The sequence below is a fragment of the Chiloscyllium plagiosum genome, chromosome 50 (genome assembly GCF_004010195.1).
Source record: "Chiloscyllium plagiosum isolate BGI_BamShark_2017 chromosome 50, ASM401019v2, whole genome shotgun sequence".
Lineage (NCBI taxonomy): Eukaryota > Metazoa > Chordata > Chondrichthyes > Orectolobiformes > Hemiscylliidae > Chiloscyllium > Chiloscyllium plagiosum.
Window position 1 is genome coordinate 4,502,525 of NC_057759.1, and position 15,933 is coordinate 4,518,457.

General features: G+C 43.4%; 2 protein-coding genes and 1 pseudogene across 2 annotated transcripts; 1 reads left to right on the forward strand and 2 right to left on the reverse strand.

Annotated features, from left to right (window-relative positions):
- The first annotated feature begins 5,352 nt into the window (after positions 1–5,352).
- On the forward strand, positions 5,353–6,818 carry LOC122544623 (annotated as a pseudogene).
- Positions 6,819–7,441: 623 nt separating this feature from the next.
- Positions 7,442–7,912, reverse strand: LOC122544559 (histone H2A-like). The gene has a single exon (XM_043683876.1). The coding sequence runs from the start codon at positions 7,895–7,897 to the stop codon at positions 7,457–7,459; it is 441 nt and encodes a 146-aa protein (XP_043539811.1). The 5' UTR covers positions 7,898–7,912; the 3' UTR covers positions 7,442–7,456.
- Positions 7,913–8,947: 1,035 nt separating this feature from the next.
- On the reverse strand, positions 8,948–9,411 carry LOC122544592 (late histone H2B.L4-like). The gene has a single exon (XM_043683910.1). The coding sequence runs from the start codon at positions 9,394–9,396 to the stop codon at positions 9,016–9,018; it is 381 nt and encodes a 126-aa protein (XP_043539845.1). The 5' UTR covers positions 9,397–9,411; the 3' UTR covers positions 8,948–9,015.
- Positions 9,412–15,933: the final 6,522 nt, after the last annotated feature.

The window sequence follows — 15,933 nt, forward strand, 5'->3', positions numbered from 1 at the left end:
TCCTATTATTCTTACAGATAACTGAGATCTCCTTACAAATTTGTTTCTCAATTTCCCTCTGACTATTAGGGGGTCTATAATACAATACAATAAGGTTATCATCCCTTTCTAATCTCTCAGTTCCACCTAAATAACTTCCCCGGATGTATTTCCAGGAATATCCTCCCTAAGTACAGCTGTAATGCTATCCCTTATCAAAAATGCCACTCCCCCTCCTCTCTTGCCTGCCTTTCTGTCTTCTTGTAGCATTTGTATCCTGGAACATTAAACTGCCAGTCCTGTCCATTCCTCAGTCACGTTTCTGTAGTTTCCGGTGGTGATGTCATTTCTGGTTCTTTTTCTCAAGGGGTGGTAAATGGGATCCAAGTCAATGTGTTTGTTGATGGATTTCTGGTTGGAATGCCATGCTTCTACAAGTTCTCATTCATGTCTCTCTTTGGCTTGTCCTAGGATGGATATGTTGTCGCAGTCAAAGTTGTGTCCTTCCTCATCTGTATGTAAGGATACTAGTGAGATTGGGTCATGTCTTTTCGTGGCTAGTTGATGTACATGTATCCTACTAGCTAGTTTTCTGCCTGTTTGTCCAGTGTGGTGGACTCATATCTAGAAGTCTTTAAAATTGAGATGCATGGTTAAGGTTGATGCTCATAGTCTTTTTCCATTAGTTAAAATGTCGAAAACTAAGAGGCATGCATATAATGTGAGATGGAGAAAGTTCAAAGGACACATATGGAGCAGTTTCTTTTAAACATAGAGAGTGGTAGGCGTGGAACACACTTCCAGGGGTGGAGATGCAGATACGATAAGGTCTTTTAGGTAAGCAAATGAATATGCAAGAAATGGAGGGTTATGGACCAAGGGCAGGCAGAAGGGATTAATTTCATTTGGAATCATGTTCGGCACAACTTCATGGGCTGAAGGACCCATTCCTGTGCTGTACTGATCGATTTTCAGATTTAATGCAGTGTATATTTCGGATAAGGATTCATTTAAGTTGATTGAAACTGGATAGAATGCATTTAGAATATAGATTAAATACATAGAAACTTCCATTTCATCGGTGGTGTTTGATTTTGAACATGTCTGGAAATGGAGCTCAATTTGTCTCTGATTCAATCCACTCTGACTGTGGAAAGGATGTTCTTCACTCTGATGGCAGTAACATACCTGCTGTTTGTTCGAAGCAGCTGGTGACACACTTGGCTCTGTACCGAGGGAATATTACATTGTCTTGGTCCTTTGAATATTTGCCTGGAGGAAGACAGAAGAGATACCTCCTGTAAATCAACATCAGCTGTGTTACATTGATGTTGCCAATCATTCAGTTCCTCATCATTAAGGATTTTTAATTTAAAGCCAGCAAATTAAACAGAACCACAGGTCTGATTCCACTCCTGCCCTGAGATGCTCCTTGTCCAGTTTTTCTTAAAATTCTAAGACCAATTGAGTGAGATCCAGAAACTAAACATCCACACAGCTCTGTGAATGGGACTACCTGATGCAAGTGGGTATGTGGATATGTGAGTTTAGTTATTGGTCTATACCTGTCAGTTGTGAATGTGATAGTGTAGTTATTAAACTGTAACATACATTATGTGGTCGATATGTTTACATATTCACAGAACAGAGACTGGCAGGGTCCGATTGAAAACTATCAAATCATAAAAATAATACAGCACAGAGGGAGCTATTCAGCCCATCTCGTCCATATCAACCCAAAGATGCCCCTTCTCCTCCCACAACCCATAGCCTTGTAGATTACAGAACTTGAGGTGCAGTTCCGTGGATTTTTGTTTAAAAGAGTTTAGGGTCTCTGTATGCACCACCAAATCAAAGTTAAAAATCACTCAACACCAGGTTATAGTCCAACAGGTTTATTTGGAGGCACTAGCTTTTGGAGCACTGCTTCTTCATCAGGTGATTGTGGAGAGTAAGATTGTAAGACACAATTTATAGCAAAAGTTTCCAGTGTGATGTAACCGAAATTATATATTGAAAAAGTCCCGAATTGTTTGTTAAGTCTCTCTCTTTTGGAATCATGACCAGCAAATTAGGCAGCGAATTCCAGATACCCACCACTCTCTGCATAAAACACATTTTTCCTCACATATCATCTAATTCTACAGCCGCTTAGTTTGAATCAATGATCCCTGGTGTTTGAACTCTCTGCCAAAGGAAACAGGTTCCTCTAATTTCTCCCTCTCACTATTTAGAGAAAAAAATCACACAACACCAGATTATAGTTCAACAGGTTTATTTGGAAGTACTAGCTTTCGGCGTTCTGCTCCTTCATTAGTAGCTCACTATTTAGTATTCCTTAATCATGGCACCTCTGTTCCAAGGAATACAACCACAACCTCTCCAATCTCTCCTGATAGCTACAATTCACCAGCCTTGGCAACATTCTCAAATCTCCTCAACACTCTCCAGAGCAATGACGTCCTTCCAGTGATGTGGGGACCCAACTGCACACAATACTCCAGTTGTAGCCTCACCAGTGCCTTATACAGTTTCATTGTTATATTCCTACTTTTGTATTCCATCCCTCTGCCAATGAAGGAAAGCATTCCACGTGCCTTCTTTACAACCCCATCTACCTTTCGGGACCTGTGTACTTGCACACCAAGATCTCTCACGATCCCATTTATTGTCTATGCCCATTTACTGTTTGACTTCCCAAAATGCATTCCCTCACACTTATCAGAGCTGAACTCCATCTGTCACTTTTGTGCCCACTACTCCAAACGATATATGATTGTTTTGGAGCCTACAGCTATCCTCCACACATGACCAATTTTTGTGTCACCTGCAAATTTCACAAATTTATCCACCACATTCAAGTCCAAATCCTTAATGTATAAAACAAACAGCAGAGGTCCCAACACTGAGCCATGCAGAGCACCACTTGAAACAACTTTCCATTCACAAGAGCAGCCATCAACCATTGCCATTTGTTTCCTGTTTACTAAGCCAACTTTGCATCCAATTCACCACATTACCCTGTATCCCATAGTTAAGTTGTTATAATCTGTTGGGTTTTCGCATAGGTTATTTAGTGTTCTGTTCTCTTTGTTTCATTCAGTAATCTTGTAAATCAGTTCTGTTATGTTTAAAACTACGTGGTTTGACCAGCGACATCACTCCTGGAATATCAGAGTTACACCTGCTTAAAACAACTAGCAAAGTTTGCAGGATTTGTTCTGAAGTTTCGATTTGGAATTAGGGTTGTTGGACTCGAAGGCAGCGAGTGGTAGGTGTTAGTGTCTTTTGTTCCGGGTTTTGAATTCAGTTGGTTTAAACAGTGCTTGGGATAGCAATGGCTCTTTTAGTCATCTAGAATTTTGTGGGGGTGGAAGAATGATTCTGGTTTTTACAAAAGGTGATTAAGGGTAAGCTGCTGGAAATAGCAGACAAGCTGGGGTTGAGGCCGCGTCCTTCCATGAGGAAAGGAGAGATAATTATAGAGTAGCTCAGCATTAAATTTGTTGGAAACACCATCTTCAGAGATGGCTAACTTTCAATGAAAAATGAAGCAACTTGAGTTAGAGGCAAAAGACAAGCAAAGGGCAACTAAAATGAAATCGTTTGAATTATGATTAAATGGAGAAGAGAGAGAAAAGGATAGGAAGGAAAGGAAGAGAGAGGGTTTGAACTTTGGAAATTGGCACTTAGACGGGAGTTCAAAGATTCACTTCCTGTAGTAGTGAAAGCTCACATGGAAGAGCAGAGAGTTAAAACAACAAGATTGACAGCTGAAATGGCTGACAGTTATGAATTGGTCAATAAATCAAAGTTTGGCTTCCAAAACCAATTTCAATCCATGAGGGATAGAAATTGAGGATAAGAGGAATCCTCACATGGAAAAGAAATTATAGATCTCGGTGAAGATCGTAAGGATGACTTATCACAAGATAAAAAGGAAACCCTTGAAGGGGAAAGAAGTTAAAAAGCTCTGGTGTTTTCCCTGCAATAAAGTAGGCCATATTAAATCAGTGTTGGTGGGTCAGGAAAAGCATTGGGAAGCCGGATGTAGGAAACAGGATAAGGCAGTGAATTTTGTTGGAGTGGTAATAGAAAGCACAGAGGAGGCTCGAAAGCTGCACCAGAATGTACAAGCTGGTCGGAGGTGCCAGATCTTCTTAAACCATCCACCTCTGAAGGTAAGGTTTACTCACATAGGCCAGGAGGACCAGGTAAAGTGGTTGCAATATTAAGAGATACAAAGATCCTCTCCTCATCTTTCAGTATCACAGATTGGGATATGCACCTCTGAAGGACTATTGCCAGAAAAGGTACTAGTAACAGGAATTCTTGTTGACACAAGAAATGCTTAATTGTGAGAAGTGAGGTTAGAGTGTCCAGTGAAGAGTGGAGAAATTTTGATAGGAGTATTGGACAAACTCTCAGCTCCTGGAATACAATTTGTCCTTGCTAATGATATTGTTGATTCATCTGTAGGAGTGCTGCCTACTGTGGTTGAATAGCCAATGGAAACTCAGGCAACTGAATTATTGCTGGACATATACCCTGGGATTTGTCATGACTGTGTGGTGACAAAGTCACCAGTTGAAACAGGAGAGATCAAAGAGTACAGATAAGAAAGTTGGAGTGAACTTAGCAGAGACCCTGTTGGACCTGATGGTTGTGACAAATGGGGTACAGATAGATGACAAAGCAGACATCTTTAGCTCAGATAAATTAACTGAGTTACAGCAGTAAGATGAAACTTTAAAGCAATTGTATCAAAAGGCATATAAAGAAAAGAAAATCCGAATCCCTGCATGTTATTATCTTTAAAAATAATGTCTTAATGAGGAACTGGGGACCATACATATTCAGGCTAATGAGAAATGGGCAGAAGTTTATCAAGTTAATTTGCCTGTGGGTTACAGAAAGGTGGTGTTGTGAGTAGCACATCAGCTACCACTAGCAGGTCATTTAGGAGTGAGGAAAACTCAGACTTTTGCAGAGATTGTTTGGAATTCACATTATTGAATTATCATCTCTGTATGTGTCAACTATTCAGTAAAGGAGTAATTCTGTATTTCTCAGTCACAGACAAACTCCATGTAAATGTGCTTCATCCGGGCTGGAGGATTTGAGCTAGAGGGAGAGGCAGATAGGCTGGAGCTGGTTTCTCTGGAGAGGGACCTTTAATGGAGGTTCATAAAATCATCCCACCCCCAGCCCGAAGAAGGCCTCTTCCTTTTCCTCTTCCTCTCCCGCCCAAGCCCGCTCACTCCAACCAGTTCCTGCTCCGCTCGGCCTCTTACAAACAGCCCCCGGTTCTCCCTGAACTCACCCCGAATCAATCCCGGTCTCGGAGCCCCCTCTGTGTGGATGATCAAAGCCATTTCCCTGCTCTGTCTGTCACTCAGTTTCCTCTCCGGACCCGCCTCTCTATGTCAGCTCTTTCTCAGCCAGGTCGGGTCGGGTTGTATAAAAAAGGAAGCGGAGACAGCTCTGCTCTCATTCGGCAGCGGTTGGAGTGAAAAAGCGTTATGTCTGGAAGAGGCAAAGGAGGCAAAGGCCTGGGAAAAGGCGGAGCGAAGCGGCACCGCAAAGTGCTCCGTGATAACATCCAGGGCATCACGAAACCAGCCATCTCGCCGTGGCGGGGTCAAGCGCATCTCGGGCTTGATTTACGAGGAGACCCGCGGGGTGCTGAAGGTTTTCCTGGAGAATGTGATCAGGGATGCGGTCACCTACACTGAGCACGCCAAGCGCAAAACGGTCACTGCCATGGATGTGGTGTACGCTCTGAAACGCCAGGGCCGCACTCTCTATGGATTCGGCGGCTGAGGATAAAGCGACCCTTTTCCAGGGAACCCAAAGGCTCTTTTCAGAGCCACCCAAACCCTCGGATAGAGAGCGGAGACCTGAGGGCGGGGAAAACGCATAAAACGGGGATATTGCTACTGTAGCCGGTTATTTCACGTTTATCGCGACTTTTACAATTATTTCCCTTCCGAAAATGTACTAATACCGTGTTCTGCGGTACGGCAGAGAGCATTCGGAGTGGACGGTTCACTTTGTTGCTGTTTACCGTGGCCAATGATTTTAACATTGCAAGTATTCCTACAGTGTCGATAGGAGGCTTTTTGGCCAATCTAGATTCTACTGTTGTGCAACCTTTCTTTATTCCATGTAAAGAATCGCATCGTAACTTGTAATTGTAAGATATAGTGGCAGCATTAGGCCATTCTGCCCATCCAGCTTGTTCTGCTATTCGATCATGGCTGATTTTTCTCAAACTTATTCTTGTGCCTGCTCCCCGTAACCTTCGGTCCTCTTTCTCGTGAATACCTGTCTGACTCAGTAATGATATCAATGTGTACTTGGCTGTCCGTGCCTTGAGTAATAATTTGTTTTTATTTATTGCGGAACCCAAGACATTTTTACATATTACAGTATTTATATTTCTCAGTAATAATCTGGATGAAATAAAAATGTATTGATAAAATGTGGTTCTGTAATTTTGTCGATGTACACTGTGTTAGCTTTTAAGATGTTTCACGGCGGATACAAGTTCGGTTGCTCATTCAGAGAGAGCACGAAGCGATTAGGGAGATTAGTACAGTATTTCTATCGAAAGTTAGTTAGAAACAAAAATGGAAGGCAGAGGCAGTGAATTTGCAATTAATGAGATCTTCATTCACGGATTGCGGAAATATAGTAATTAGAAGAGTGATTTTCACATCAAATTTTGGTATTGGGTTAGATATTTCTGGAAAATCCCCATCTCCTCATTGACTCCCTTTGCGATAACATGGTTTGTGGTGAGGTGGAGGCAGGAGAGAAAGGGGAAAAAATGGCGCCAAGAGACCAACGGCTTATTTTCAAATTTGAAAATGCCCGCCATCACGTATGAAAGAGCAGGAGGTTATATAGAGGAGAATGCATGAGTACGTACACGTTGATTGGTTTTTCCATTGCGAAACTAAACTTCACACAATCTCACTTTACCGCATTCCCTCCTGCGGTAAAAAGTGACTGACTGCTGTTGAACACGCTCTCTCTCCAGAGGCTGGCGAAAATAAGAGGAGATATGAACCGAGCAGATAACTGTAGAGGTGTATGTTGCAGAGACAGTGGCAGGATTCAGCTCTTGTTGATGCAGTTAAAGGAAATGTGAAGCCAAACCCGATCGGAAACACCCGTGACACTATTCTAAACTCAGAACATTGATCACGCAGCAGTGACCGTGCAATGAGAAATAATGTCGTTCCAGACACTCTTACAATCGTATTCAATGATAGAATCTTCCTCTGCTCCCAGACAGTAACAGTATCCAATAAAAAGGAGATAAAAATGTAGCGATGTCAGGTACAACGGCCAGGGATCTACAAATAAAAAGGAAAGTAATTCAATCCGACAGAGAATTCAGCTCCTTTCACAGATACTGTGAGTGGCTCTTAAAAGAGCCTTTGGGTTGTCAGATTCAAGAATGGTGTCTTCACTTTTTAGCGGCGCCCCCAGCGGCGGTTTTCTTGGGCAGCAGCACGGCCTGGATATTAGGCAGCACCCCTCCCTGAGCGATGGTCACCCCTCCCAGCAGCTTGTTGAGCTCCTCGTCGTTGCGCACGGCCAGCTGCAGGTGCCTGGGGATGATGCGGGTCTTCTTGTTGTCCCGGGCCGCGTTGCCGGCCAGCTCCAGGATTTCAGCCGTCAGATACTCCAGCACCGCAGCCAGATAGACCGGCGCTCCGGCAGCCACACGCTCAGCATAGTTACCCTTTCTCAGGAGCCTGTGAACACGGCCCACCGGGAACTGCAGGCCAGCCCGGGACGACCGAGACTTCGCTTTGGCGCGAGCTTTCCCACCGCCCTTTCCTCTTCCGGACATAGTAACAATCTCACAAGCACTTTCACAAAGAATGCTACACTCCGCCCACATTGCGGCCTCTTATACCTTCGGGAGGAATGGTGGGCCGGCCATTTCTGATTGGTCCCATTGTCCAGCCCCTCCTACTGTTGTTTCAATTCCCAATCAGATATCTGCCTCATTCCCCAATCCGGAGAGGGCATGGGGAGGAGGGCGGAAAATACTGGCGCCAAATCATCAACCGCTTTTTTACAATTTGAAAAGCCCGCCAATTTACGAACAAAGGATAACCTGAAAAATGAAGTTCAAAAAACACGAACACACATGTGAACTTCACACGGTCTTACTCTCCCTCATTTGCCGAACAGTATCTGTCCATTAGGAGAAAGTGAGGACTGCAGATGCTGGAGATCAGAGCTGAAAAATGTTTGCTGGAAAAGCGCAGCAGGTCAGGCAGCAGCAAAGGAACAGGAGAATTGACGTTTCGGGCATTAGCCTTTCTTCAGGAACCTGTATCTGTCCATTTCTGATCTTCACAGTGGGTTGTTTCTAAAGCTTGAGAAGGAGCTGGAACAAAACAGGCCAAACACTGCAGTCTGTAACCTGCCTTTTCTTTTCACATTTCAATACCACCCCGATATGCTGATGAAGCAGCATACAACATTCTTCCGGCTCAGCATCAAAGTCAAACACGTTTTTTAAGACAATCTTTTAAAGCTGTCCTCCCTTATCGCTCTCGATCAGATTCAGCAAAAGCTCCACGTTTCAGTCGGGTACTGTGTTGGTGTTCTCTCGGTTCACTTTGAAAGTCTCTCACAGCAGGGAGCTTTATTTTGCATTCCGAAAATTCGGCTCAAACTCGAGCATTGGAAATGTAAAGTAAATCATAAAAGTAAAATGCATCCATCGTGGGACGGAAAGACGTGGGCATTTGTCTGCCAGGGGTGAACAAGCAAGATGAAAAATGACTCACTGGCGCTTCATCTGCTCTATCCACCCCACTCCCAAATAATTTGCAAATTAACTCAAAAACATAGCACAAGAAGTTAAAACGCCTTATCATGAATCACCTGCAAACTAAAACAAACAACCCTTAAAGAAACGGTTCAGCTGTCTCAGGGATGTTGTGGGTGGCTCTTAAAAGAGCCTTTGGGTTGTGGATGTGTTTTGTCTCAGTACAATGCGGTCCTTCACTTGGAGCTGGTGTACTTGGTCACCGCCTTTGTGCCCTCCGACACGGCGTGCTTGGCCAGCTCCCCGGGCAGCAGCAGCCGCACGGCGGTCTGGATCTCCCGGGAGCTGATGGTGCTGCGCTTGTTGTAATGGGCCAGGCGGGAAGCCTCCCCCGCGATGCGCTCGAAAATATCGTTGACGAACGAGTTCATGATGCTCATGGCCTTGGAGGAGATGCCGGTGTCGGGGTGAACCTGCTTCATCACTTTGTAGATGTAGATGGAGTAACTTTCTTTCCTGGACCGCCTCCTCTTCTTGCCTCCCTTCGCTGGCGCCTTCTTGATGATTTTCTTCGCGCCCTTCTTGGAGGCTTGCTGCCCTTTCTTCTCATCAGCCATAGTACCACTCACTTTCAGTCACAGAATAAGGGATAGCGGGCTCGGAGTTCCCTTTTTATAGACTGACGACGTCATCAATGCTAATGAGGGATGGGGAAAAGCCTGGTTTCTGAATGGGTAGTTTGCACAGAGTCATTCCCAAACATTGAGTCTCTCTGAGTGGTTAATGTGGGATCCAATGTGGATCTGTCAGGATCTGCAACGAAATGTGAAGTGGATAGTGTTTCTATTCCTGTCAGTCTGACTGAGGGAGATTTGTTTTGTGTCTATGATACAGAAAGTGACTGTAGTATTGGCACGATTTCCTTTTGCTTGTTGTTGTGATGATGTGTTTCTAGCTCCGCATATCTGTTTCTCTCCCTCTGTATAGACTGGAATTAACTCAGAACTTGTCACTGTGTGAAAAAAATTCTCATCCATTCGAAATTGCGATTACATTTGTTGTCAAGTTACACAAAAGACTGGAACCTGACTGTGAGTGTTTTCTACACTTGGGATTGATGCAACTTGTTTTCAATTGCACGGAGTTGCAGAGAAATGAGAAGAAAAAGTTTCTATGTAATACTTTTCTTGAGTCACGAGTTGAGTCATGTCTTGACTGTGGGATGAATATATTTCTGTGACCTTGACTGATAGCTGTGGGCCCAGAGACCTATCAATAACTGTGTGCTTTGAAAGTCCCCGCAGTGTAACTAAACCACGTTGCTGCACGTTTCATTTAGGGTCTTATAACACTTCTCAGTCTTACACAAATGCCTGTTAACAAGCAACTGTTAGCATGCTATATATATGCGTCACTTTAACTTTATATCTGTCGTGTCCTAATTTACACATTTTGCTCAACATCTGTCCAATGAGGCTCTGGTCCTCCGTCTAATAGTCCGTGTTATTTCAAAACACGTTTTATTCTGTAACCATCAAACACTGATGTGAGCGGGAAAACGTTACACTATTTGCCAGCCACTTAGAAATATTCCTCCAATCTGTGCCCCGAGGAGAAAGTGAGAACTGCAGCTGCTGGGGATCAGAAGCTTATGGCCAGAACGTCGAGATGAAGGGCTTCTGCTTGAAACATCGATCCTCCTGCTCCTCAGATGCTGCCTGACCTACTGTGCTTTTCCAGCACCACACTCTCAACTCCAATCTGTGCCCGTCTGTTTCTGGGATGTATTTTTTGTAAACTCTACTTCACAGTCTTAACATGTCAGTACGTTACTGGACTGTAACTCAAACCTTCTGAAGTGTACCTTGTTGCTTTACTGTGTCGGTGTCAATTTTGAAAGTACCAGATACCACTTTGGACTGACTCAGGAAGGACTCACTACTCTCCACTCCCCTATGAATATCAGCCTCTGCAAATTGAGGTTGGGTTTGTATTTATAACTGCAGCATTTTGATAAAGGATAATACTTTGTACATTGTTACTGACAATATCTGTAATGTCACCGCGGATGTTACATTGTTTATGCAGTTTCTAGCTAATCAATAATTGTATTATATCCTAACAATTTATTGCTTTGCAAGTGACTCAGTATTTCATTCTGTAACTGTCAGTTTGTTATTTCTAATCTTGTATTTACTCAGTTTCAGTCAATCACTGGCATTACAGAGAGCAAGTATCTCAACATCTCAAAGTTTCTGATGAAATGGATGGTTAATTTTTTTTTCACTTATAACTGAATCGATCAGTATGTGATCTGTGTACACACACATATCAGTAAGTTAAATAAAAAGTGTATGGTGAATGATGCTGCAGATACAGTGTATATGCTGTAGTTATTAACTTCTTTCAATCTTGTGTCACTTTAAATATCTCAAAGCAGAAGACCATAAGAAGCATGAGAATTCTGTGACATTTCTATCTGTCTGTGTGTACTCTGTCATGAGAACAGATCACAAAGGCTTTAGTTATGGTCTTCATCTCATTTTGATGTTTAGTGCCCATAACCAAAGACTCCCTTATGTATCAAAAAAGATATATGGCTATATTAGCATAAATTAAGCTGATAGCTCAACCCTAACTGCTCTCTGTGGAACAGAACAAGGGGAGAATGTTCTGCATTGCTTTCTTAGACAGAAGGCTTCCTGTTCAAAACTGTGTCCCTTACTCAGGATTCTCTCATGAGCAGTGACCTACTCTCAAAGTCAACTCCCTTCAGATAATTTTTTTTGCTCTAAAGGTCATACATTATTCTTCAAAACTCCAATGAGGGTGTGTTATCAAGATGTTCCTGTCAGGTTCTGCAAAGTGAATGTTTGAGTGCAGATTTCAATCTGTACCTGACAGTTTCTGTATTTGTGCAATCATCAGTCTATCCCTGACAGCTTCAACTATATGAATGGATGAGTGCATCTGTACCTGAAAGTGTCTGTACCTGTCAGTTTGTGCTCTCTGACTGAGTGAGTGTACTTACATATTTGTCTCTGTTTAACATGACACTTGCAGAAACTGCAGGAGCTCTATTTACTACAAATCTCTGTTGCTCAACATGAATAAGATTTTATCTATTGCCATCCATGTCAGGGTGGCATGGTGGCACAGTGGTGCCAGGGACACAGATTGAATTCTAGCCTTGGTTCATTATCAGTGTGCAGTTTGCATATCCTGCGCATGTCTGCATGAGTTTCCTTTAAGTGCTCTAGTTTCTTTGCATGGTCCAAACATGTGCAGGTTTGCTGGATTAGCCATGGTAAATTGTCCTGTACTATTCAAGGATTAGATTAGATTACATTACATTACAGTGTAGAAACAGGCCCTTCGGCCCAACAAGTCCACACCGACCCGCCGAAGCGAAACCCACCCATACCCCTACATTTACCCCTTACCTAACACTACGGGCAATTTAGCATGGCCAATTCACCTGACCCTGCACATCTTTTGGACTGTGGGAGGAAACCGGAGCACCCGGATGTGCAGTGTCAGTGGGTTAACTACAGTAAACGTGGAATTGTGGGGATAGGGTGGGGTCTACAAGTGTGGGATCCACTTTGGAGAGTTGTTGCAGGGGGATGGGCCAAATGACCTCTCTCTGCACTGGAGAAATTCTGTGTACTGTAAATGAAAGTGAGACTTTTTCTATCATTGTCAGTCTCGACAGTATAAAGCAAGTTGGATAATTTCCACAGCTTTTATTCAATGGAACTGTTTATGATTGTAAGTTATATTCCGCATCTGTATTTTGAATTTATTGTTCACATGTTTATAACCAGACCACTTTATGAGAGCTTTCTCATTCTGTGTCCAATAACCTCTGGGTATCTGTCTGAATGCGTACCTTTTCATATCAATATTTGATTTCCTTTTGGACAGGTATGATGTTTTGGAAAGTGTAGGGGGTGATGGCTGCTCATGCTACGTTCCCTTGAGAATCCAAGTTTCTGGTACTGAGACTGGCTCTAATGCAACAAGGGGTATGTTGGCTTCCAAGAGATCAATTATGTTAGGTGATTGTGTAGTCAGAGGTACAGACAGACGTTTCTGTGCTCAGAAGCGATAAAGCAGAATGGTGTGTTGGTTCCCTGGTGCCAGGATCAAGGATGTCTCAGAGAGGGTACAGAATGTTCTCATGGGGGAAGAGGGGCCAGCAAGAGGTCATTGTCCACATTGGAACCAACGACATAGGAAGGGAAACGGTTGAGATTCTGAAGGGAAATTACAGAGAGTTAGGCAGAAATTTAAAAAGGAGGTTACTCCCAGTGCTACAAGCTAGTGAGGGCATGAATAGGAGGATAGAGCAGATGAATGCATGGCTGAGGAGCTGGTGTATGGGGGAAAGATTTCCATTTTTGGATCATTGGAATCTCTTTTGGGGTAGAAGTGACCTGTACAAGAAGGATGAATTGCACCTAAATTGGAAAAGGACTAATATACTGGCGGTGAAATTTGTTAGAACTGCTTGGGAGGATTTAAACTATAATAAGATCATGTCTTTTTGTGGCTAGTTGATGTTCATGTATCCTGGTGGCCAGTTTTCTGCCTGTAAGGTAGGGGGGGTGGGACCCAGGGAAATAGTGAGGAAAAAGATCAGACTGAGACTGGTCCAGTTGAGAACAGAAGTGAGTCAAGACAAGGTAGGACTAATAAATTAAACTGCATTTAAACTTCCCCTAACAAGGAAGGCAGATGGACTCAGGACGTGGTTAGGAATATGGAACTGGGATATCATAGCAATTACAGAAACATGGCTCAGGGATGGGCAGGACTGGCAGCTTAATGTTCCAGGATACAAATGCTACAGGAAGGATAAGAAAGGGAGGCAAGAGAGGAGGGGGAGTGGCATCTTTGATAAGGTATAGCATGACAGCTGTGTCGAAGGAGGATATTCCTGGAAATACATCCAGGGAAGTTATTTGGGTGGAACTGAGAAATAAGAAAGGGATAATCACCTTATTAGGATTGTATTATAGACCCCCCCTAATAGTCAGAGGGAAACTGAGAAACTGAGAAAGGATATCTCAGCTATCTGTTAGAATAATAGGGTGGTTATTGTAGGGGATTTTAACTTTCCAAACATAGACTGGGAGTGCCATAGTGTTGAGGGGAAAGTGAGGACTGCAGATGCTGGAGATCAGAGCTGAAAATGTGCTGCTGGAAAAGTGCAGCAGGTCAGGCAGCATCCAGGGAACAGGCGAATCGACATTTCGGGCATAAGCCCTTCTTCAGGATGTTGCCTGACCTGCTGCGCTTTTCCAGCAACACATTTTCAGTGCCATAGTGTTAAGGATTTTGGTGGAGAGGAATTTGTTAAGTGTGTACAATACAATTTTCTGATTCAGTATGTGGATGTACCTACTAAAAAAAGGTGCAAAACTTGACCTACTCTTGGGAAATAAGGCAGGATTAGGCAAGAACTTTTGAAAGGTGATTGGGGGCAGATGTTCGCAGGTAAAGGGGCGGCTGGAAATTGGGAAGCCTTCAGATATGAGATAACGAGAATCCAGAAAAATTATATTCCTGGCAGGGTGAAAGGAAAGGCTGGTAGGTATAGGGAGTGCTGGATGACTAAAGAAATTGAGGGTTTGGTTAAGAAAAAGAAGGAAGCATATGTCAGGTATAGACAGGATAGATCAAGTGAATCCTTAGAAGAGTATAAAGGAAGTAGGAGTATACTTAAGAGGGAAATCAGGAGGGCAAAAAGGAGACATGAGATAGCTTTGGCAAATAGAATTAAGGAGAATCCAAAGGGTTTTTACAAATACACTAAGGACAAAAGGGTAACTAGGGAGAGAATACAGCCCCTCAAAGATCAACAAGGTGGTCTTTGTGTGGAGATGCAGAAAATGGGGGAGTTACTAAATAAGTATTTTGCATCAGTATTTATTGTGGAAAAGGATATGGAAGATATGGAAGACTGTAGGGAAATAGATGGTGACATCTTGCAAAATGTCCCAATTACATAGTAGGAAGTGCTGGATGTCTTGAAACGTAAAGGTGGATAAATCCCCAGGACCTGATTGGGTGTCCCCGAGAACTCTGTGGGAAGCTAGAGAAGTGATTGCTTGGCCTCTTGCTGAGATATTTATATCATCGACAGTCACAGGTGAGGTGCCTGAAGACTGGAGGTTGGCAAACGTGGTGCCACTGTTTAAGAAGGGTGGTAAGGACAAGCCATGGCACTATAGACCAGTGAATCTGACCATGGTGGTGGTCAAGTTGTTGAGGGAATCCTGAGGGACAGAATGTACGTGTATTTGGAAAGGCAAGAACTGGTTAGGGATAGTCAACATGGGAAATCATGTCTCACAAATTTGATTGAGTTTTTTGAAGAAGTAACAAAGAGGATTGATGACGGCAGAGTGGTACCTGTGATCCATATGGACTTCATTAAGGCGTTCAACAAGGTTCCCTGTGGGAGACTGATTAGCAAGGTTAGATCTCATGGAATACAGGGAGAACTGGCCATTTGGATACAGAACTGGCTCAAAGGTAGAAGACAGAGGGTGGTGGTGGAGGGTTGTTTTTCAGACTGGAGGCCTGTGACCAGGGAAATACCACAAGGATCGGTGCTCTACTTCTTGTAATTTACATAAATGATTGGGATGTGAGCATAAGAGGTACAGTTAGTAAGTTTGCAGATGACACCAAAATTGGAGGTGTAGTGGACAGCGAACAGGGTTACCTCAGATTACAACAGAATCTTGACCACATGGGCCAATGAGCTGAGATGTGGCAGATGGAGTTTAATTCAGATAAATGTGTGTTGCTGCATTTTGGGAAAGCAAATCTTAGTAGGACTTATACACTTAATGGTAAGGTCCTAGGGAGTGCTGCTGAACAAAGAGACCTTAGATTTATGGGCGGCACGGTGGCACAGTGGTTAGCACTGCTGCCTCGCAGCGCAAGAGACCCGGGTTCAATTCCCGACTCAGGCGAATGACTGTGTGGAGTTTGCACGTTCTCCCCGTGTCTGCGTGGGTTTCCTCCGGGGGCTCCGGTTTCCTCCCACAGTCCAAAGATGTGCAGGTCAGGTGAATTGGCCATGCTAAATTGCCCGTAGTGTTAGGTAAAGGGGTAAATGTAGGGGTATGGGTGGGTTA